This window comes from Bombyx mori, chromosome 19 (genome assembly GCF_030269925.1).
Source record: "Bombyx mori chromosome 19, ASM3026992v2".
NCBI classification, from domain to species: domain Eukaryota; kingdom Metazoa; phylum Arthropoda; class Insecta; order Lepidoptera; family Bombycidae; genus Bombyx; species Bombyx mori.
The window spans coordinates 10,553,943-10,578,118 of record NC_085125.1 but is presented as its reverse complement, the minus strand read 5'-3'; the positions used below and the strand labels follow the sequence as shown (position 1 = coordinate 10,578,118).

The 24,176-nt window shown below is 41.7% G+C and overlaps 3 protein-coding genes across 5 annotated transcripts in view; 1 reads left to right on the top strand and 2 right to left on the bottom strand.

Moving 5' to 3' along the window:
* Positions 1-4,025: 4,025 nt before the first annotated feature.
* LOC101739435 (uncharacterized) lies at positions 4,026-4,592 on the top strand. Its single transcript, XM_004922372.5, has one exon. The coding sequence runs from the start codon at positions 4,140-4,142 to the stop codon at positions 4,512-4,514; it is 375 nt and encodes a 124-aa protein (XP_004922429.1). The 5' UTR covers positions 4,026-4,139; the 3' UTR covers positions 4,515-4,592.
* A 1,272-nt stretch (positions 4,593-5,864) lies between these two features.
* Positions 5,865-24,176, bottom strand: part of LOC101739290 (inhibitor of Bruton tyrosine kinase) — a 28,277-nt gene continuing 9,965 nt past the window's right edge. For 2 of the 3 annotated variants that reach the window (XM_062674062.1, XM_012694640.4), the window contains exons 3-15: positions 23,799-23,976; positions 22,716-22,933; positions 19,221-19,418; positions 16,763-16,999; positions 15,582-15,718; positions 12,303-12,437; positions 10,896-11,193; positions 10,421-10,543; positions 9,799-10,075; positions 9,109-9,307; positions 7,985-8,186; positions 6,457-7,674; positions 5,865-6,049 (exon numbers count right to left, since the gene is read on the bottom strand). In XM_062674062.1, the coding sequence (XP_062530046.1) occupies positions 5,918-6,049; positions 6,457-7,674; positions 7,985-8,186; positions 9,109-9,307; positions 9,799-10,075; positions 10,421-10,543; positions 10,896-11,193; positions 12,303-12,437; positions 15,582-15,718; positions 16,763-16,999; positions 19,221-19,418; positions 22,716-22,933; positions 23,799-23,976 (3,552 nt within the window). In that variant the 3' untranslated portion in view covers positions 5,865-5,917. The remainder of the gene's footprint in view (positions 6,050-6,456; positions 7,675-7,984; positions 8,187-9,108; positions 9,308-9,798; positions 10,076-10,420; positions 10,544-10,895; positions 11,194-12,302; positions 12,438-15,581; positions 15,719-16,762; positions 17,000-19,220; positions 19,419-22,715; positions 22,934-23,798; positions 23,977-24,176) is intronic. The other variant, XM_012694643.3, reaches the window with a different exon arrangement.
* Positions 20,759-22,530, bottom strand: LOC101739153 (tetraspanin-1). Its single transcript, XM_004922370.5, has one exon. It carries the CDS (start codon positions 21,783-21,785, stop codon positions 20,799-20,801), a length of 987 nt encoding a protein of 328 aa, XP_004922427.1. The 5' UTR covers positions 21,786-22,530; the 3' UTR covers positions 20,759-20,798.

Here is a 24,176-nt window from a genome sequence, read left to right as displayed (position 1 = left end):
ATGTTATAGCACTCAGAGAGCATCGTGGATCTGGAATAGATTTGAATGAAACGTGGCAAAAATATTGAATTAAAACGGGGAGCTTTTTCCAAATTCTACTATATGTATAGGTACCACTTATCTAAGTTTAAATGAAAAATGAAATTGCAGTAGTTATTTAATCTAAAATTGTACACCATTAGAATGGAATTTGGTGTTAAGAAATGGAATTAAAAGAGATGACATGATATGAAATGCAATGCCCTAGTAAAATCGTAAGAATTTATTGAGACTCGTAAGAATCTGAGAAGCCATTTCCAATGTCTAAATTTCCTTTTTTAAACTTGTGCACTTTCATAGATGCTAAACAGTTAAAAAGTTATCATTATTACAGGTTTTAGACTTGAACAAGTACAAAATTTACAAAATAAAATAAATTACAAAACTTCCCTCCTCGTGTACCTGCCAAAAAGTGAATTTTATTTTTTAATACATCATTTTTTTCGTACCTAAGCTGATGGTCTAGAGAGTCCAGTCTGTAGACTGTAGTAAGAGACTTTTTTTTTTTTTTTTTTTTTTTTTTTTTTTTTTTTTTTTTTTTTTTTTTATTGCCTTTGTAGGCAGACGGGCATACGGCCCACCTGATGGTGAGTGGTTACCGTCGCCCATGGACTTCAGCAATGCCAGGGGCAGAGCCAAGCCGCTGCCTACCGCTTAATACTCTCCATAAGCCTCGTTTGAAGAAGGACATGTCATAGCGCTCGGGAAACACCGTGGAGGGGAGCTCATTCCATAGCCGGATGGTACGTGGCAAAAAAGATCTCTGGAAACGCACTGTGGATGACCGCAGTGGCTCCAGGTAGTATGGATGAACTCTACTCCGGTGGCGGGCGGTGCGATGGTAAAAACGAGATGCTGGTATCATCTCGAACAATTCCTCAGAGCACTCCCCATGGAACATACGGTACAAAATACAGAGGGAACCGAAGTCCCTCCGCAGACCCAGAGGCTCCAAACGATCCGAGAGAATGGGATTATCGACAATCCGAACGGCCCTCCTCTGTATGGAGTCAAATGGAAGAAGCTGGTATTTGGGAGCCCCGGCCCAGAGATGGGAGCAGTACTCCATGCGAGGCCGGACTTGTGCTTTATAAAGCAAAAGTCTTTGTCCAGGCGTGAAGTACCGCTTCGCTCTGTTGAGGACTCCCAGCATTTTGGACGCCAACTTGGCTTTGCCTTCCAAATGACTCCGAAACTGGACATCGCTCGAAATGTCGACCCCAAGTATCCCGATACTCTCGGAAGGTTGCAGGGATACTCCTTGGAATTGCGGCGCCATGACAAAGGGGTCCTTCTTCGCAGTGAACGCGCAAACTTGTGTCTTTATCGGGTTGAATTGAACCAAGTTCAATTCACCCCATTCGGAGACTCGCCCCAGAGAGTTCTCCACTTCAGACACAATTTTTGATCGTCTCTCTTGCACCACGCTCCGAGAGAGACTCTGATGGCCGATATATCGCGCATCCCCCGTGCTATCATCTGCATAGCAATGCATGCCATCAATAGACAGCATGTCATTGATATACAGGATGAAAAGCGTGGGGGAGAGCACCGAACCTTGTGGAACGCCAGCGTTAATGGTCATGGTATCAGAACAGTCACCGTCTACAACGACCGTGATGCTCCGCCCATCCAAAAAGCTAGCGATCCACTTGCAGAGACCCTCGGGGATTCCGTAAGATGGTAACTTCGATAGAAGTGCCCTATGCCAGACCCTGTCGAAGGCCTTCGCGATATCAAGGCTCACAGCAAGAGCCTCGCCCTTGCTCTCCAAGGCTTCAGCCCACCTGTGAGTAAGGTATACAAGAAGATCGCCAGCTGAGCGACCGTGACGGAAACCGTACTGTCGGTCACTGATCAGCTGGCGATCTTCAAGATACTTCAGGAGTTGTGTATTTATAATTCGCTCCATCACCTTGGAAAGCAAGGAAGTTATCGCGATAGGCCTGTAGCTCGATGGGTCCGACCGGTCACCCTTCTTGGGGATAGGGTGGACGTGGGCGGTCTTCCATGAAGACGGAACCCTGTTAGTGCAATAAGAGAGGCGATACAAACGCGTTAGCGCAGGTGTCAGCTCAGGGGCGCACGTTTTCAAAACCACTGCGGGGATGCCGTCTGGCCCACTCGACTTATGGACGTCCAGGAGTCGGAGCTCCCGCCTGACTGCACACTGTGTGAAGCAGATATCCGGCAGGGAGCTATCACACCGGGGGATGTTCGGTGGTGTGGCACCCCCGTCGTCCACAGTCGAGTTCGAGGCGAAGAGTTTGACCAGAAGGTCAGCCTTCTCTTTCGCGCTGTGGGCCAGATTGTCATCGGACTTGCGCAGTGGTGGGAGACTAGGCCTGCAGAAGTTTCCTTCTGCAGCTTTGGCGAGCGACCAAAAAGCACGGCTCCCGGAGGGATAGCTCTTCAATCGCTCGCCAACTCTAGCGACGTGCTCCGACTTCGCCTTGGCAATTACCTTCTTGTAGGACCTGGAAGCGGCGTTATATTTCCGCCTTTCCCCTGAGATGTTAGGATCCTGACGTCTCCTGGCATTATCCCATGCCACGTATGCGGACCGCTTGAGGTGTGCAGCATCCCTGCTGGCATTGTTATACCAGGGTTTGCTGCGACCCCCAACGGGCACTACAGAGGAGGGAATAAACAATTCCATCCCCTGGAGCACCACGTCTTTAAGACGGTCCGCACAGACGTCAGGATCAGCAGAGGAAAAGCAGAACCGCCCCCATGGGTAGGATGCGTAAAATTCACGCAATCCATCCCAATCTGCTGACATATACCGCCAAACTCTTCGATACCTGGTCGTCGTTCGACGATCAGGACGAGAGAGTGGTACGGCAGCACGAATAAGGCAGTGATCAGACGATCCAAGCGGAGCGTCGACCACCACACTGTATCCGGCCGGATCTGTGGTCAGCAGAAGGTCCAACAAAGAAGGCTCGTGCCCCTCGATATCTGGGACACGGGTGGGCTGTGTCACCAGCTGGGAGAAGCCGTAGGCCAAGGCGAAATCGTAGGCAGTCCGACCCGGGAGGTCAGTGGTTCTGGACCCCAACCACTCTTGGTGGTGAGCGTTAAAGTCTCCAAGAACCACCACCTCCGCAGATGGGTACTGCTCAAGCACGCGGTTAGTCCCCTCTTGCACATGCTCAAACAGAGCTGAACCTGCATCACTGCTGTGGGACCTGTACAGGCACGCGTAGATTCGGCTACGGCCCCCGTGATCTACGCGCAGCCACAAGAGGGACAGGTCCCGTTGTTCGAGGCCCCGAAGACGGCGACAACAGACATCAGCCCGGACGAATACGCACACCCCGGCTTTACGCAGGAAGTTGTGCTCCAATACGTAGCCGGGGTATTCAAGGTATGAGGTATCATCCGGAGCAGATATCTGCGTCTCCGTTAAAAAAAGCAGGGCAGGCTGCGCCGTCTCAAGGTGGTGGTGTACGGCGTCAAGGTTGCTATGTAGGCCCCTGACATTGCTGAAATCCACATTAAATGTGGAATGGGGGACCGCCTGTGAAACCCTTTTCTTTTTTTTTGTAGTCTTCATGATTCTTAAGTTTACGGAGAGTAGGATTAGGAGAGGTAGGATGTTGGAGGTGAGATCGAGGCAACACCTGAATGAAGCGCGGAACATAGTACGTGCTCGACCACGGGTTGCGTGAGAGACTGACGCAGGGCATGGAAGGGCCCCCAGTCCACTATAGTCGTCGTGGCCTAACGGATAAGACGTCCGGTGCATTAGTGTTAGAGACCTTAGAACTTGTATCTCAAGGTGGGTGGCGCATTTACGTTGTGGATGTCTATGGGCTCCAGTAACCACTTAACACCAGGTGGGCTGTGAGCTCGTCCACCCATCTAAGCAATAAAAAAAAAAGTCCATGTCAGCGTCACCGGGCTAATTTCAATTTTCATGTGACACATATTTTCGATATTTTGATACAAAAAGTTGACTTTATGGGTTGTGTTCCCTTTGCCAGTACAAATGGAAAATATAATGAAAACTTAATAACCTACAACTAAAAAATAATTTAACAAAACATTCTGAATAAAAGGTCGCCTAATTTGTCGTAAATAATAAATAATCAAATATGAGGTTGCTCTCGGTACTCCGCGGGCCACCTTCCAGCAACAATGCGAGAAGACCACAAAGAGAACCTGTTCCCTTCAAACTGTTATTACCTCTGGAACTAAAGAAAACTGTTTCAGGAAAAGGAGACAAGCAAAAGGAAAGTGCATGTATGCAAGAATTGGCTGTGATGTTCGCTTGTTTTAAAAAAGCTGATTTTAATGAACAAAAATGCCTTAAAGAGGTTACCGCTTTCAGTAGTTGTTTCAAAGAATATTCAGAAAGGATGGCCACTCAAAGAGAACAAGGGAAAAAAGGAATCCTGGTGCCCGGAGAGAAGAAGTTAACACATCGACAAATGAATGAACTATTAAAACGGTTTCCTCCCAAAAAGTAATTGTTATTGTTGTTAAATGCATAGTTTTAATACATAGTCCTTGGTGGTATAGTTATAATAAATTATCTTACAAGCTTATGTGACTTCACTTATTTCATTAATAATATTATGTTCATAATCTAGAATTATTATTGTTGTTAGAATTCAAATAACTGATAAATTGAATAATATGGAATTGATTATAAAGAAAATTTTAAAAAGTGTAAGTATTGTAAATATTCTATACTACAGTTTGTCATTTAAAATAATGTACTGTATACAATAAACATTGTAAAATACACATTCAAATAGCTACTAGTGACTGTGAAGATCAATCTTTAGAGATTAATATAAATTATAAAATTGGAATTGGAAATTTCCATCTCAAACATTTCATGTTAATTATTGGTGTCATTTCTAATATGAACATTATCTTTGTGATACAACATAATTTTATACTTTTTGATGAACTTTGGTAACAAAGGTCGATGCTGACAGGTGCTTTGTGAAACAATATTTGGATTTTAAATTTTTTAAATTAGAAAATGCAATTAATTTCTAGAAACGAATTTCATCCTAGTGCATAGGTAGAAAAAAATCTAGGACTTGGGTGGGACTAACCTAGGGGGTTATGTTAGTCACTGGCCGAGTAAGTGAGCTCTTGGGGCTCTAATCTGAGGATGTTACTAAAACTAACCCTCCGAAGAATCTACTACCGTATCGGAAACTCAATCTACTGAGAAGCTCCGGCGGAAAACTCAATGGGCTCTGTCTGAGGGTTAATTTACTCGCCGAAACCTTTGCCACAAGTGACAGGTTCGACGAAAACGCTGACCGGTGCTTGAGGTACCTAAAAGCACCGATAGGGGATGGGGTGGCGAAATGACGTGTTTAGGGCGATGGCTACTGTTTACCGTCCGGTCCACAGGATCGGGTATGTAGTTACCGGAGGCCACCACAAGAGGGTTGTCGTGTCGCGTCGCTTTCTCGAAATAGCGCACTGATGCCAACTGTAGATACTTAGTGATAGAACAAAGTTCCAGGTCGCTGTGAAGATCCACGTTTCTCACGAACCATGGTGTTCCGGCGGCTATCGAGCAAAACGGGATTGACTCTCTTGAGGGGTTTAAAGTTAGTATGGTCTGAGTGAGCGAACACTACACTTTTATAGGTCTGGACGTATGTAAGTTTTGTAGTCAACTTATTAAAAAGGGACAATTTACTTCGCTTGTCATAGATAATACATTGAGTACATAGTATGTTGTTTATTTTAAATCTGTTAATAATTATTATCTTATGATTTCTATGGTTAAACGTTATATTTTTAGAACTCAAACATAGAATGAGTGTTTAGGAAACAAAAACCAATAATCAGGATTTAAATGTCATATATTAAAAATATTTAAATACAAAATAGTACATTTTCATTTTGGGGCAGTGTGGATCCATTGAGGTGCAGACACCAGAAGCTCAATGCGACGAACAGTGATGAGTTCATCATCAATCTCATGTACATTGTAAAACCTCTCCAGTTGCTCTATTGCTTTATCTTCAAGCTAAAAATAATCAGAGTAATTCAACGAAGTTTCTGATTCATCTGTGGTAACCTAATCTGGATAATCTAACTATACTGAGACCTTAGAACTTATATCTCAAGGTGGGTGGCGCATTTATGTTGTAGATGTCTATGGGCTCCAGTAACCACTTAACACCAGGTGGGCTGTGAGCTCGTCCACTCATCTAAGCAAAAAAAAAGACATTTAGTAATTAGTTATGTAGTATCATGTTAACTTTCCCCAATAAGAAATCCATTTTATTTATTTAAATTGATATTATTTGAATTCAATGAAAAAAGAAGGATTATTGACAGAATTAAAAACAAATTATTTTGATAATAGATATAATAAAATATGAGACTATTGTCACTTTCCGTCAATACTAAAATTTTAATTAGTCACATTACCTGTGTTAATGTCAAAGATTTCGTCATAATTCTTGAAGAGTTCTCCTTTTGCTTCTTTTGATCAGTCAATATTTTATCAAATTCCACAGGTTTGAAGTTTGGACTGTTACATGCTATTGGAGTTTCACATAGTTTCCAAGGATTTTTTGGTTTGCTTGTAGGACTGCCTATGTTCAATTTATCAGACAGATAATCATTCAAACTTGTGTTTGGTTCATTGCCTTGCATTGCTAATTTTTTCCTTTGCTTTTGGGATAGTTTTGGTCCAACATGACTTATAAAAATATTGTTTTGAGGGCTTCTAGCCATTTCTGCAATAGGAGAATCTTTTGGAGAGACCGACATGCGTGATGTGGATGGTTCTACAACAATCATAGCGCTGGAGGAGCTACTTTTAGTCAGCTTTGTGAATGATTCTGTGGGAATCTCATCGAGAATTTCTTTGGCATTACTTATGGCTTTCAATCGAGCTTGGACTACTTTGCTTTGTTTTGTTTGTGATGACGGTACCTCGATCCATTTCTCTTGCTTTTCTTTAGAGCCTTTCTCGTCCTTCTCAATATTGCTGAGAGATAATGTAATATCACCAGTCTCATTTGAAAGGTCAAGTGAAGATACTGAGTTCACCGATTCATATCTCATTCTTTCCTTTTCTCTATCTGTGTACTCTATCTTTTTTGAAGGCTTTTTCTTCTTCGTTAACTCTGCAGTGTCTTGCCTTTTGACATCTTCATCTACGTAATTTAAATCGACTGGGAAATTTTTAGCGAATTCATCTATAACTTCGTCCGAAGGAGCATTAAAGAATGGCGTTATAACTCTTGAAGACATGATCGGGTTAAATTTACAATAGTAATTCGTGATATCGTCAAGTAATGATTCTTCCAATAGATCGAGACATCTGTTCTCCAAGATGCTGCATAAGTTGAGTGATATGAATTCCATGCAGCACTGTTTTAGTTGGGTCGAGTTGTACGTGTGAGCAAATTGACACAATTCAGCGCAGTTTTTGAGCGTAATCAAATTTGCTAAAGCAATTTCGCACATCTCGCGCAACCTTGTTATGAATAGTTGATCGGCGACAATCAATAAGTTGCAAATAAAATCGATACTGTCACAGTTTTCGACTTCTGGACAAACGTCGGTGTATAGAAAATTGATGACCGGCAATAGAATACTGTGGTTGATTGGAAGGGACACTTTCGATAGCAGCTTGCTCTGAAATGAAATACCATCGTTTTAATCGTTTATAAAATTTGATTTTTGCCAGAAAAATTATAGAAGATAATTAGTTTGTCTTGGTAAAGATATGAGATTAAAGTTAATTCATAATATTTATTATTACAATTAAAGTTCTGTAATGGCTTTTATATTATTTTCCTAGCTTGATAGAGGCATATTGATACCACAGTCTTGATTTTTTTTGATACAAGACAAACTTGTGTTACAGTTTAAAGATTAAGATAACCATTACTACAATGCATCGGTGACCGACTATTAATGAGGATATTTATTAAACAAAATTTACCTCGGTCCAAGAATGCATAAACATCCCATTGAAGTATTCCAAACGGGCTGCTAGAACACATTTGTGAGCAGAGATTAGCATTCCATCCTTGGAACAGACATTAGTGTCGACCAGTTCTGGGAATGCATCACGGTCCCAATGCAGTGGGGCATTTTTTGTGGACGTCGCATTTTCTCTGAGAAGCACAGCGCCATCTCTGTAACTAAACAAACGTAATTAAGTTTACTAGTGGTCCCGCAGTAGTCGAAATTCGACTATAGTTAATTGAAATTTATGGTTCTATTGTCAAATAATTTACTGCTATAATCACAGATTTCGCCAAGACTACACTATAGACAAATAAAATTGTTACGCCGATAAGAGTAACGCCATCTATCGCCGAATAGTCGAACGAATATCGAAGGACCTAGAAGCGCCCAGAATGCTCGACAATTAAAAAGTCATCTATTGTCAGATAGCAGAAACTACTACTAGAGATGTGTGGAATATTCTCGATAATTCTAGGGATGAGGTATCTATCGGCTATAAAAGCGTTGGAGCGATGGCACGCAATCAGTCAGTAATCGGAACTACTCGAAGCGAAACAGCGAACGGATCACCTGAAGCGAAGCGGAACAAGCGAATTGAGAATTTTAGTGTTGAATACAGTTTTAAGTTGTACTTTGGTGAAATTTTATTTATCCCCCCCCCCCCAACGCGTAACAATATTAAAGATAAATTACTATAATAACCTATTCTCAATTTGACACACAGACTCTAAGCAATAACAAAAATTTTACAGTAAATAAAGAGTATTTATAATGTGTGTGTGTCAAATACACAGTAGTGTGTGTAATGTTTTTTTATTGATTTAATGTATTAATAATTCATAATTTAAATAAAATATTAGCATTCTGCACTCCTTCTTTATATTCTCTATTAGTGTGCGAAATTTCATACATCTTCGTCCGCGCAATTTTCGTAAAAAGGGGTACAAAGTTTTTGCTTCACGTATTAATATATAGATGATTTTTGTTTTATACGGCTTTCTCCAGGGGCTAACTTTAAACCATTTTTTTTTAATGAATGAATTACTTGGCAACGATTTATAATAAGTATTGAGTTTAAAAATATCGGATTCATACTAGAACTTATCAAGAAGTTTTTGTAGTCCCTTAACGTGGAGCCTTTTAGCCGCGGCCTGCACCATCCTTACGGGGTCACAGTACAAGTTTTGTCTGGTCGGAGTGTCAGTACTGCGGCGATTACGTGATTTCCTGGTCGATTTCTCGTTTTGTTTGCTGTAGACTTCGTACGCTGATATTTCGGACGAGTTCTCTGCAAGTTTTTACAGTAATAAATGTGTGATTTTGTCCAAGCATCAAGGTCTCAAAAAAAAAAAGTAGGTATGTTGGACAAATGCTGCATGATAAGAAACCGAAATTTCTTTTCTGAAGTGAAACTTCTTTAGGCGCGTTGAGAGTCAAATTTAACTCGCGACAGGTTCTTTAAGGCTAGAAGGAAAAGATACAATTTAGGAAGAGCGAGAGTGAAAATATAGAGCATCTCGCGTACCACTCGATCGTGTAGAGGGGAAGGACAAAGCGAGCTAGGTTGTTTCTCTTATACAAATAATTCCCTATTACAAGAGAAATTTGATTTAAGGATGAAAAATTAAGAAAACCACAATACCACACACCGCAAAAGAAGTTTCACTTCTTTCACGTGCACGAAGTTGCACGCGCACCATTATTTTTTTAAAGTCGCAGAATATATCCGAACCACATCTGTACAGTATCATTAGGTGTGACGTCATAATATAAAACTTAACTCACCGATAACATCTACTTCAATATCAATATCATCCAAATCTTTCTTTCCAATGACATCTTCCTTTTTAATCTTCAAACTGCAAGGGCCCAGTTCCGCAACATCGCATGTCCCTGTGTAAGTGTATTTTAATATTCTATCGAAAACGTCGGGATGGATATTGTTTAATGCAATTATTGGTTTCTCGTTGTTGTCCGTTAGGTTCTCTTGATACATTTTATATAAGTATTCACTGCTCGTTGCTATAATGTAGATGTGGGCGGGATACAGTTTCGTGCCTACCTGTAATAAATATTTATTTTGTTACTTTTATTGTATAACATTTTTAAAACAACTGATTGTTAATGCCGAATGTAAAAGAATCATAGTTGAAAACAAAGACTTTGCGGTGAGATTGTATCCTAAATTTGTTTTGATCGCTGTTTCGCTTCGAGTAGTTCCGTGTACTAACGGACTGCGTGCCATATCTACAACGCTTTTTAGTCTAGTGCTGTGTGTTTCCGCTATCTGACAATAGATGGCGTTGTACTTCTCGAGCGTTCGAGACACTACTAGGTCCTTCGATATTCGTTCGACTATTCGGCGATAGATGGCGTTACTCTTACCGGCGTAACAATAAAGACTTACTTTAAACAAAACGTCGTGCAGTAAGTCGTCTACAGCGGCAGTTTCGCGTAGAGACTCCATGTGCTTCGACAAACTCGTCGGGGATAGTTCCGGCACAGACCTCAAGCCGCATGTGGGTTTGATCTGAAATTAATCGAACCACAATGAATTTCACACACGATTTTTATTTCATCCCAATGGCTTTGAAACGACGGCCGTATTTTATACATATACAATTGAAAAGCATGATTAATGGGTTTCGGTTTGAAGGGTGGGGCAGACGTTGTAACTATACTTGAGACCTTAGAACTTATATCTCAAGGTGGGTGGTGACATTTACGTTGTAGATGTCTATGAACTCCGGTAACCACTTAACACCAGGTGGGCTGTAAGATCGTTCACACATTTATGCAATAAAAAAACAATTAAAAAAACTTGAAAGCAGCAAGGGAATGGACGGTACATGAGAGCAACTTAACTTTTATAAAAATATTACCTGTAGACAGGCAAAGTTTAATCCCTCGCCATCGACTGCAATAGAGACGGCACGATATATATTCGGTATTTTCATTATCCTGACAGAAGTACAGTCGCCTTTTTCTAAGAACTTCACAAGGGTGCTCTTGTTGTCTCTTTCCTTCTCTTTCCTGATTGGCTGAGATAGAGCTATGGGCGAGGTCTTACGCGATATGTAGCCGACGAACGCTTCGCCGTGCTTAGTCGTGAAATACAGAGCTTCGTGCGTGAGAACGGCTTGAGTTATGATGGTTTGATGCTGGAGACCAAATACGCATCTGGAAGAACATAACAAAATTGCTTTCAATTTAATATATATATATATTTTTCTACCTAACTAGATGACCTTTAGATGCTATGTCAGCGTAACCGGGCGAGTAGGTCAGCTCACGGGGTTCGAATCGGGAGTGTTGGTAGCACTAGCCCTAGCAAGAGCAGTGCTTCGTAGAATCTACTAGGGATCGGAAACGCGACCCACAGAGAAGATCCGGCGAGAAACTCGGTGGGCTGTGTCTGTGGGTTAATTCACTCGTCGAGCCCTTCGTCGCATGGGATGGGTTTGACGAGGACTGTGATCGGTGCTTGAGGTACCTAAAAGCACCGTTAGTGGATCGGGAGGATCCAAAATGACGTGTTTTGGGCGACGTCGACTGTTTACCATTTGGTCCGCAGGATCGGGTATGTAGTTTCCGGTGGCCACGGTGAGAGGAGTCTCGTGTCGTGCCGCTTTATCGAAATGGGTTGTAAGTAACGGGCTCTTTTTACCATCAAACTTAAGTACATAACTGAGTTAGTATTATTGGTCTGGCAGAAGAACATTATTTATGTGTCAGTAATAAGAGTAAATAACATAATAATATTTATTTGCAATTACTCGGTTAGCCTTCAATTAAAATTTTCATGAAACCAGATATCGTCAATAATATCGATGTATATTAGGGCATAGGGTATAGAGGTCCCGCAGTAGTCGAAATTCGACTATAATTAATTGGAATTGTCAGTTTGTACACTATTATGATTGTATTTTATGCTTCTATAATCACAAATTTCGCTAAGACTACACTATAAAAAATATTAACAAAAGACAAACAATATTTAATCTATTCTCAATTTGACAACAGACGCCAAGAACCAAAGTTTGACAATAAATAGTATGCATGAGTGTGTGCGTCAAATACATTGTATGTAGTGTGTGTAATGTTTTCTTTATTGATTTAATGTATCTTTTATGCATTATTTTAAAAAAATATTAGCATTGTGCACTTCTCTATATTCTCTATAAGTGTGGAAAATTTCATACTCCTCCGTCCGCGCAATTTTCGTAAAAAGGGATACAAAGTTTTTGCTTCACGTATTAATATATAGATAAAAAAAAACTGGGGCACACCTTGTGAGTTGGTTAGTGGTGTCTTGCCAGAGCAGTAATTGTCCGACGTTGGTCAGTAGCAGCACGGTGACTCGCGTGAAGCCGGTTTGGTTGCTCACCCGCGCTTCCACGCACACCTGACGCAGGTTTATTTGTCTGAAAATCATCTGATCTGATTATTATGAAAAGTAATATTATCTATTTTAATACGCTCTTATTAGCTTCAGACGTATACAATGTATGTTAGTATGTAACGGAATCTTTGAACATGATTTTGACTCCCTTCGGAACGTTGGATAACTCGAAATTTGGTATATTTATTAAGGACAGATGTCAATTAAATATATAAAAAAAAATTGAAAAAAATTTAAATGAAAAATAAATAATATTTCAATGGTATCATCATCATCATCATCAACAGCCCAAACGTCCACTGCTGGACATAGGCCTCTCCCAATCCACACCACTGGTATAATAGCCGGCAAACTTCTTGAGCATTTGTTGACGTAGTGGGGGTAAGTTTGCGCATGGTACACTCACGTGCAAAAACATTATTTACGCTGCGTCATAATGCAATTAAATTATTACAATCAACATATGTATTTATTTATATATTTATTAGAACATCAACAAAAAATATAGGTTAATAATTGTAATAATTTAATCTTGGGGTAAAATAGATATTCCTTCTATTAAGTCAAAACTAGAGCTGTTGCCAGGTCTTGGTTCAGTTGAAGCGAAGCTGGTATTTGTAATTTTTTTTTCGTTATCATAATCTTGACCATCATCATCATCACTGTTTTCATCACCCGAGTCGCCATCATCGTGATGAGTCGACATAGGGCTCATCGGTGTAGTTTACAACTCGGTCGTTCGATCTTCTTTTTGGTCTATAATTAATTATTTTTTTAAGATATTCGATTCGTAGTAATCGAATGTTACTTTTTTCAATTACCAGCTTCCGATTATTTTCTGTTTTTTTTTTCATCTGAAGCCTAGCTCTTTCATAATTCGTCGTAAACTTCATTCCGAGCCATTAAAATGTATATCTTCTTTAAATTTTTCGAAGCCTTTCTACGTTACGGAGTTTCGCTGCTTGTTATGTAGTTATTATGATTACATCTTTTTATTACAGATTGAACGAAACTATCCATTCCGGTAACTTTCTTCTTCCCTTTTTTTTTCCACAGGAGAAAATCGCCGGATCCCCACCCGCACGGCAGGTGGGGTATGTGGGAGTCGAACCTCACTAAAAACTCCTGCCGCTCACAGCCGGCGCCCTACCCCGGACCGGGTGGGAACCCAGTCGGAGTTATTGAGACGGCGGGACAGGGTTTACGCAGAGCACATTACATCCATCCCGCCGTCCCCCAGACGCCGGACCGGCGGCCGCCAGCAACATGACCGCCGGTTCCCTCGGTCGACGGGCCAAGAGCCCGATTGATAGCGCCGCGCTACACCTTCCCCCGGAGCGGTCGGGGGAACGCGACCTACCACGCCGCCCCACGCCTAAGCTCCTCCCCGCACAAAGCGGGTGGAGCCCGAAGCTCTTAGGGGGCCGGGTTACGGACGATACCCCGGTCCCGACCCCCTGCTCGGCGGCGGCGGGTTTCTGCGTAGTGAGGAGAGCTTTGCCTCACTCGCCCCGCCGCCTCCTTCTGCGAGATGGTGCACTCGCAGAAGTCGAGCATAGCCTTCCAGGACTCGTCACCGCCAAGCATCGACGACACGACGCCAGGCAGCGACAAGTCCGGTCCTATCTTTGCGACCAGGACACGGCGCTGCAAGATCTTTTCTTACCCGGTGTCCCAAACACGGCGAGCAAGCCAGAGCCTTTAGCTTCGTTAATAATGCACCTAACAGTACTCACTGATGTTTTTGTTGTTTCCGAAGTCTGTTTTACTTTTTCCATATCATTCTTCCCCTGTTTTATAATGAAGCAATATACGTCGTACACAATTTTTCTACCCTTTCTTTTGATTACTACACCAGTTTGTCGCGGCATAGTGTATTTTTTATAAAAAATCAACAAACACTCAACAAATAGCAATGGCAACAAAGTCAACAGGCAATTATAACAATTAACTTAACGATTAATAACGATAGATTTTTCACTGTACGCAAGCGTACTTTTGGGAGCGAGCGGAACGAGGGCGCGGTGCGGGGCGCAGGGTTCGACTGATCTACCAATAACGCGCTCGATACGATTTCCCCTGCCGTCGCGCCTCACCCTCACCACCAAAGTGATCTAAAATTCGGTTCTGCGCAGTCAAGGTCATTTGCTCAAGATGTTTGCCGGTTACTATACCAGTAGTTATAAATATTTTACGAACAGATATGAGTAGAAGGGTTATTTTGATAATATCCTGAAAAGCAACCCACGCTTTTTTACAATAATATGATTTTTTCTTACACTATTTTTAATTCAAATTTATTTTCTATTTTTAGTTGGATTTTCTATAAAAGCGTATTTTGTTAGTTTTTTTAAACTATTATTTATTTATATAACAAACGTCAAACAATAAAGCACAGAGAGAGAGAAAGGCACAAAGTCGGTAATAGACATAAGAGTTGCTAGGGTATGCCTCTATCCAGTGCTTATCTTTCAGAATTTAATTCAAAACGAATTTTAAGGAATGTTAGCCGAATCTTAAAGGTTCAATTTAGTGCGAAGTTTTTTTTTTTATTGCCCTTGTAGGCAGACGAGCATACTACCCACCTGATGGTGAGTGGTTACCGTCGCTCATGGACTTCAGCAATGCCAGAGACAGAGCCAAGCCGCTGCCTACCGTTAAGTATTCTCCATGAGTCCCGTTTGAAGAAGGACATGTCATAGCGCTCGGGAACACCGTGGAGGGGAGCTCATTCCATAGCCGGATGGTACGTGGCAAAAAAGATCTCTGGAAACGCACTGTGGATGACCGCAGTGGCTCCAGGTAGTGTGGATGAACTCTACTCCGGTAGCGGGCGGTGCGGTAAAAACGAGTTGATAAATCATCTCAAACAATTCCTCAGAGCACTCAACAAATATCTCGAGATGATGAGGGGAATATAACGGTGGCGAGGTAACCTACATGACTAATAAGGCTACCGTCATATTGTTTTAGAAACTTCACGTGAAGCAGTAATGGCGCAGCCGTTGTAACTATACTGAGACCTTAGAACTTATATCTCGAGATGAGTGGCGCATTTACGTTTTAGATGTCTGTGGGCTCCAGTAACCACTTAACAACCAGCTGTGAGCTCGTCCACCCATCTAAGCAATAAAAAAATAAAATACATAATGTTCTGAGGACTCACTTAATTGCGATTTTTTTGCATATAAACTTGTGCAGTAAGTAAACGTCGCCTCGACTCGTCGTCAACACGGTGGCCGCGTCTCCTGTCTCCACTAACTCCAGTCCGGGTTCGTCTCTATTGTTCATTGATATCATTACCTGCGAACATATTGAGAATTAGAGGCCACTAGGTACAAGTGGCGACATCTATACGTATGTATATTTTTGACGAATAAGACATGACATCCCTAAAGGTGTTTTTTTATTGCGTAGAAGGGTGAACGAGCTCATAACCCACCTGGTGTTAAGTGGGTACCGGAGCCCATAGAAATCTACAACGTAAACGCCGCCACCTACCTTGAGATATGAGTTCTAAGGTCTCAGTATAATTACAACGGCTGCCCCACTTTTTAAGCCGAAACGCATTACAGCTTCACGGCAGAAACAGGCAGGAAGCAATGCATTGAAATAATAATAAGGAACACATTATTACTGGTGGTAGGAACTCTTGTGAGTCCGCGCGGGTAGGTACCACCATCCTGCCTATTTCTGCCGTGAAGCAGTAATGCGTTTCGGTTTGAAGGGTGGGGCAGCCGCTGCAACTATACTGAGACCTTAGAACTTATATCTCAAGGTGGGTGGCGCATTTAGGTCGTAGATGTCTATGGGCTCCAGCAACTACTTAACACCAGGTGGCCTGTGAGCACGTCCAATAAACGAGCAATAAAAAAAATCCATAGGGTGGTCCTCAAAGATTAATGAGATTAGATTCGACGTTAGGTCACATACATGTTGCGGTGGTTCTCGGGTAGGCAACATCCCCGATCCTGCGGACAGAATGGAAAACAGTCGACGTCGCCCCAAGCACGTCGTTTCGGATCCTCCCGATCCACTAACACTGCTTTTAGGTACCTTAAGCACCGGTCATCGTTCACGTCGAACTTGCGATTCACTTGCGACGAATGGCTCGACGAGTAAATTAACCCACAGACACAGCCCACTGAGTTTCTCACCGGATCTTCTCAGTGGGTCGCGTTTCCGATCCGGTGGTAGATTCTGCAAAGCACGGCTCTTGCTAGGGTTCGTGTTAGCAACGTCATCAGGTTTGAGCCCCGTGAGCTCACCTACTAATTAAGGCTACGCTGATATAGCCTCTCAAGGCTCTCAATTTAGATGGGATAAAAAAAAGGGTAGGCAACTCACTCGTTTAGGCGCTGGTATGTCTCCGTCCTGTTGCGGGTGTCCCAGCTGGCCCAGGTTCGTGCCCCACGTGTACACGGCCCGGCTGTTCCAGACCACGGCGTGGGTCCGGCCGGCGCGGACCCCGAGGGGCGCCGACAGCTTCATGAGGGGCCTCACCGCAGGCAGTTTAATACAAGATGGCGTCTTCGTATTCGATTGACTGACGTTTTCCGTGCCGTCCAAAGTATACTGAATTACCTGCGTTGATGATAGTCTAACTGTACTGACTTGTACTTCCCAAACTTATTTTGTCTACTACCCACTTTGAGACTAAATTATTTTTTAACACCTTCATTTTTTCACCTACTCACAAAACCACTATAGCGAGAGCTCAGTCGGTGTCTAAGAGTCCTAAATGAAATTACAAATCGCCTCCCAAGACTCTACAAAACGACCCCGTTTTTTTTTCTGGGTCTCTTATTTTTGTATTGAATGTATCGCACATTTATTTGCTTTTGATGTACAATAAAGAATACTCTTTCTCTCTCTTTCTTACCGCCCTTTAGGCCTACAGCGCCCACAAGGGGGCGTTATCGCCCACTTTGGGAGAGGCTGTACTAGAGGAACACGCTATATATACATATGTACATATTACACATGGAATCATTTTTTTGTTTGTTTTGTACTCGCCAGTAATGGACATAATTAAAAATACGAATACAGTATAATTTAATTTACAACTCATAACACCTTAGTCGCTGTGATCACGAAAACTGTATATCGACGCTTGAAACGCAAACGTGACTAAGCGACAATGCGTGAACTTTACAGTAGACTAATTTAAAGTTGAAATACCTGAAAAAAAAATCTATTTTAACGAATCTAGCTGTAGGATTGAAATGCTCTTAATAGACCTAGAAATATATATAGACCTAGTCAGGTCATAAATTCTGTCACATGTTTAATGTAAAATAATTGAAACAAGTTTATTCACTATGTAACCATTCATATACCAAAATGAACTTAACAAAACATAGATTCTTATGACACTAAAGTTTATTCAAAATGACCACCGTGATTTTGAATACTGGCCTTCAATCTGCGCGGCCAGTCGTCTATCGCAGCACGAACGAGGTCCATGTCAATATCGGCGGCTGCCTTAATCAAGGATGTCTTGAGTGACTCGAAATTGGGATTAGGCTTTGAGCACGCCTTTTCCTTCAAGTGTTGCCATATCTTGTAATCTAACGGATTCAAATCTGGACTGGAGGAGGGCCAGTCTTCGTGCCGGATGAAGTCGATTTCACGCGCCGCCAGCCAGTCTTGTGTGCTCTTCGCTCTATGAGCTGGCGCCGAATCTTGTTGGAATACCCAGTGCCTGTTATTGTACATGGTATGAGAAACAGGTTCCACAAGGTTCGTCAGGACTGTATTTTGATACACAACTGCATTCGTTTTTACACCTTTCTCACAAAAATGTACCTCTGTTAAGCCCCAATAAGAAACTCCCAACCATACCATGAGCGAGGATGGAAAATGACCTCGTTGGACACGCGGAATACGGTTGCTCGCTTCTTCACTACTGTGTGCGTACACTTTATCATTTTGTTTGTTGTAGCTCTCTTCTACGGTAAAAATTTTTTCATCCGAAAAAAGAATTTCCCGATATTTTTTTCCCGCGTACCGCTTCAACAAAGCGCGGCATCTCTTCAGTCTCAGGTCCATTAGACGAGAATTCAAACGATGTCCTGTTTTTCTTCGATATGCCCGAAGCCCTAAGTCTTCATTTAACACCCTTTTCACCGTGGTTCTGCTTAACCCCATCTGAAGGGCCAACAGTTTCTGCTTACGTTTGGGATTTCTTTGAATTCGCGCCTTCACAGCTTTTATCACTGCTGGAGTCCTAACAGACCGATGGAGACCACTTCTTGACCTGTCACCTACACTAGAGTCTTCATTGTATCGTTTGATGGTACGATAAACGAATCTTTTGGTTATATTCAAATTTTTCAGTATGTTAAAAATTTGAATTGGCGCGTAACCGCAACGATGCAACGCAATAACTGCAACACAGTCTTCTTTAAGCGTCCACTCCATATTTAAAAATGAGTAAAATTCTAAAAGTATACATTTTTATTTTCATGAACAATTCGAAATTCGAATTCAATAAACTTTTTTGTGGCCAGCATTCTAAAAGAAAAGTTTTTACTGTGTGACAATACTTATGACCTGACTAGTTATATATTTTTGCGCATCGAATATGGTTATTGCCTATCATTTATGTACAAAGCAGTTATTGTCGCTTAGTCGCGTTTGCCTTTTAAGCGTCGATATATACAACTGTATATATACAATTCGAAACGTAAGAAAATAATAAAACAATAATAAAGACGCGAAATTAGACCGTAAAAGTAATTTTAATTGTATAAAAATCACAATACCAAGATCGTAATTAATTTAAAGTCTTCAGATTACTCACAGCCCCGCTCTCGAGTAGAAGCACAGTTGAGTTCAATGTTATGGCAACACTGACGCACGGCTCCGCTAATTTCAAAGGCGTGGGTCTAAGAGCAGTATAGTGAGGCCCGCCCGCCCTTCCGCACTGTCCACAGCACCAGACTTCATTCCCATTTGGGCCCGACGTTAGCCACACACTGTGAAACTTACCGAGGCAGACCTGGAAAACAGAAATTCTTGGGTTGGGTCGGCAATTTTTGTATACGGATTGCCTCTTTTTTCCGATTTTTTTCTACCTAGGTAGGCAGGTAGGTAGAAAAAGAAGCGGTAGGCAGCGGCTTGGCTCTGCTCCTAGCATTGCTGAAGTCCATGGTCGACGGTAACCACTCACCATCAGGTGGGCCGTATGCTCGTCTGCCTACAAGGGCAATAAAAAAAATTACCTAAGCTGGTAGCCTTAGAGAGCTATCCCAGCGTCACCTCCTCACTGCTGAGGGTCGTGACCATTATAATTCGACATGATTTTACTCCTTGTGATGTCCCGCCAGCGCTTCCGATCATTGGCCGTCCCAGCGTAACCCAGCGTAACCGAGCGAAAAGGTGAGCTCTAGCCTGTGTGCTTAGTGAGAGTTTTTGAGAGAGAGAGACAGCGCCCCTAGCGGCAATCGTAGACAAGCGTTCCAACTAAACACAAATTTTAGTTAACTTTTACGCTATCGAGAACGTTAAAAAATTCGCACTAAATAATCCAGGTGACGTTGCTAACACTAGCCCTAGCAAGAGCAGTGGTTCACAGAATCTACCACCGGATCAAAAACGCGACCAAACTGGGAAGATTCTCTGAGAAACTCAGTGGGCTGTCTGTTTGGGTTAATTTCCTCGCCGAATCCTTCGTCGCAAGAGGCGGGTTCGACGAGAACGATGACCGGTGCTTGAGGTACCTAAAAGTATTGTTAGTGGATCGGAAGGATCCGAAATGACGTGTTCGTCTCTCGTGGATGCCTAAGTGATTCACCGAAGCATAATATGCAGCAGTGCTTTCTGTAATGCATATTGAAATAACGTATGCTACTGTTATGGCGTATTATGTGTTCGCTGAGATAGGTATTACCATCAAATTTCTGCTATGAAGCATTCATATTGAATGATAGGTCCGCTTTTATACAATTGGCAGCGACTTCACGTGTCGAGATGGGAGATGATAGGTAATACCAAATGGCCATGAGCCCATCTACTTATTTACGCAATTAAAAATGAATGCACGCTTTAAGCACCTAAAACATTCAATTCTGTAACTTCCCGAACTTAATTTTTATCGCATCAACAAATTCAAGCATACGGGCATCTTAAAAACGTGGATGCTTTTTATTATTATTTTTAAACACACTAGCGGCTTTACAGGCTAGGCTAGGTACCACCACCCTGCCTATTTCTGCCGTGAAGCAGTAATGCGTTTCGGTTTGAAGGGTGGGGCAGCCGTTGTAACTATACTGAGACCCTTAGAACTTATATCTCTCTCTTCCACCCATCTAAGCAATAAAAAAAAAAAAAAAAAAAAAATAATGTTTTATTCCTTTATTTCATAAAAATCGTTCAGGTTTCATTTCACGGAGTAAGAATTCGGTGCAAAAGTGTAAGTCTGAAAGGGATTCGCGGTCGATACTACTCTCATCACTTTCTTTGGCGGCTCCTCAACGAATATCATATTCTCCAACGACGTACGCGACTGGATTACTTGTGTCTCTTCTCTGGGCTTTGGATTCAATACATTCGCGAACCCTGTGGCCATGGCTCCTAGCAGCGGTTCCCCTTTTATGATGCAATACGAAAACAGCATTAACACCAAATACAAAACCGCCAATAAGATCAAGTAAAAAATTATCTTTCCTTTGTTAATTTTAATTGATTTCCTCAGGGCGTGCATACACCCTATCTCCTTGTGGCTATGCTCATCTTCTTCATCTGTATTACATTTCTTAGATACAGGCTCCAGGCTCGACGTATTCGCTAGCGTGCAACACTGAACGGGAAACAGCTTGTCCGGATTGTTTTCCCGCCAAACCGATTTAGAAAAATCTCTATAGCTAACTGCACCACAGCACTCATGGTTAACCATCGTGTAATTCCAAATATAAGTGAAGAAATCGTCTTCTTTGCCGTAGTAATGTCGTATGGAACCTTGCATGTACCTTGCGGTCTTTTCGTTGTTCGTATAGATGTTGTATAACCCTGATATAATGAAGAGCCAGAACCCGACCAATGACAGTACCGAGACTAGAAAGATATACGATTTGATGGCGCATTTGACTTTGCATCCTGCGCCGAGAAGGCCACAGCATGACGTCAGCATCGCAACGACCCCCACCGGCATCAGGATCGTGGTGATCGGTGTTATCCACACTTTTAAATTCATAAATTTAGCTATCGTCCTAACTGACTGACTCTTCGTGACTGTATAATTTACTTCCTCAAAGAATTCAGTGTTAATGGCACACCATGCGCATATTACGAAACTAATGAAAGCCAATATGAAGCACAGGACGTTTGTGAAGCCGAGACACGTCCTAGGCAACCCGACCGTATGCATTTTTCATTTGATTATTTAAATTAATAAACCTATTGGTTAATGAACGATTACAATTGTAATGACATTTGATGAAACTCTTGACATTTAGATATGATTGGCATTTCAAAACGTTAAGGATTTATGTAGAAAGTTGAGTCCATGACAAAAAATTTTTTTTACGGCTGTTTGTAAAAAGCGAACTTTTATAGTTTATTATATATAAATACACGATTATAATATAACATGTGGAAAAAATTAACACGTTTGCTAAATATCTATCACATACATACTGATAACGTGAATTCACGATTCATATACAGGAAAACTAATAAAAAAATAAGAAACTAGGAAGGAAAAATAGGAAACGGAAAACATCGGGATTTCCGTTTTCTTAGTTTATAAATTTTTAAACATGATTCTAAATAATTTCTAGGGTGTCACAAAATATTACTTCTTTGCTCTTCTGTATATTATTATATGTCTTTATTATTCTCTACCAGACAATAAAATTTCAGACGGAATAGGTTCGATTGCGGCGGTTCGAAGATAAAATATTAATTTTTTCTTTTAATCAAGTGCCGATGACTGTATGAGATTAAAAACTCTTTATTTTAAAACTATAGACAAACATTTCAAATTTTTTTGGTGGCTTTTAATACCGATGATTACGTAATTCTATAAAATTTTAGAGTTTCATTTTTATTACATGACGACATTCCTTCATCGTGGAGGTCGTTCATCAACACGCGTTAAGTATTTCTTTAAAAAAAATCGTACCTGTCCGCGGGATTTGAACACGGGCACCGCTGCATCGTTCCACACGAATACACCGGGCGTCTTATCTTTTAATCCACCATTTCCTTCATACTCTTAATGCGACTCTTTGTTTACTAAATTCAAATTAACCAATAAGACGACTTCGAATATAAAATAACGAATCATTTTACCCACCTGTTTAACAGATAAATTATTGCGGCTGAAATACGTGAGCAATTCCGGGGTGTTGCGTTGCTGTTGCGTACCCGTTCCGAGGGTGTAGTTCGAATTGCTTCCCCACACGTACACCTCGCTGGGCTGACCGCCTTCGTGTTCGTACATGTAGTGCCGGTCTAGCATGGCGTGCTCTAACGCCTTGTAGTCATCCTTGTCGACTATATCGGTGTTTAAGCCTGTTAAATTGATGAGAAGGATGCTGTTACTGAAGATGAGTCCTGAGCAGTAGGCAGCGGCTTATCTGGACCCTTAGCTGTAGTCGTCGGGGCCTAAAGGATAAGACCTCCGGTGCATTCGCGTTGAGCGATGCACCGGTGTTTGAATCTCAGACGGGTACCAATTTTTCTAATGAAATACGTACTCAACAAATGTTCACGATTGACTTCCACGGTGAAGGAATAACATCGTGTATAAAAATCAAACCCGCAAAATTATAATTTGCGTAATTACTGGTGGTAGGACCTCTTGTGAGTCCGCGTGGGTAGGTACCACCACCCTACCTACTTCTGCCGGAAGCAGTAATGCGTTTCGCTTAGAAGGACGGGGCAGCCGTTGTAACTATACTGGAGAACTTAGAACTTATATCTCAAGGTGGGTGGCGCATTTACGTTGTAGATGTCTATGGGATCCCGTAACCATTTAACACCAGGTGGGCTGTGAGCTCGTCCAACCATCTAAGCAATAAATAAAAAATGTTCCTTGGAGGGCGGTGACCTCTAACTCGCTCTGCCTAAGGCAATAATAAATAGGTAATTACGATTTGTGTGTCCATGCGTTATCGTTATGAAGTTCTAACCCACAGACACAATACACTGAGATTCTCGCTGGATCTTCTCAGTGGATCGTGATTGCGATTCGGTGTTAGAATCAGCGAAGCAACTATGTTGCTAGGACCAGTGTTAGCACAATTTCTCAGACTGAGCTCCTTGAGCTAACAGTCCGGATTAAGTGGGGTAAAAAAAATACTAAGTTATATTGTTGGTGTCAAGACTAAACTAAACCTTTATCAAATTCAATTGGAATGTATATTTAAAATCTTACCAATTTTCATTAAGGATACAGCCGCATGTATTTGACCATAAAATATACTTCTATGGAGAGGCGTGTAGCCTGACTCGCGATCTCGGGCATTTGCAAAAGCTTCCGAGGAATGCTTGATCAGCCATTCCATTAGTGCAACCCTGCCTCGAGAGGCTGCTACGTGAAGAGGCGTTCGCCCCTATAACGAAGTTTGTCTCAGGATTACTTTTACAAAATAAATAACGTGAGGAATTTTGATGATTTTATTAGTACATGTGTTGTGCTCAATTAAAATGCTTTTATCTATTGATCTTTTACTGACAAATAGGTTGTACATGGATGTTGAATTGCATTACATTTAATTTTCATTCTGAATTAAATGTAAAGTTTAGTTTCGGT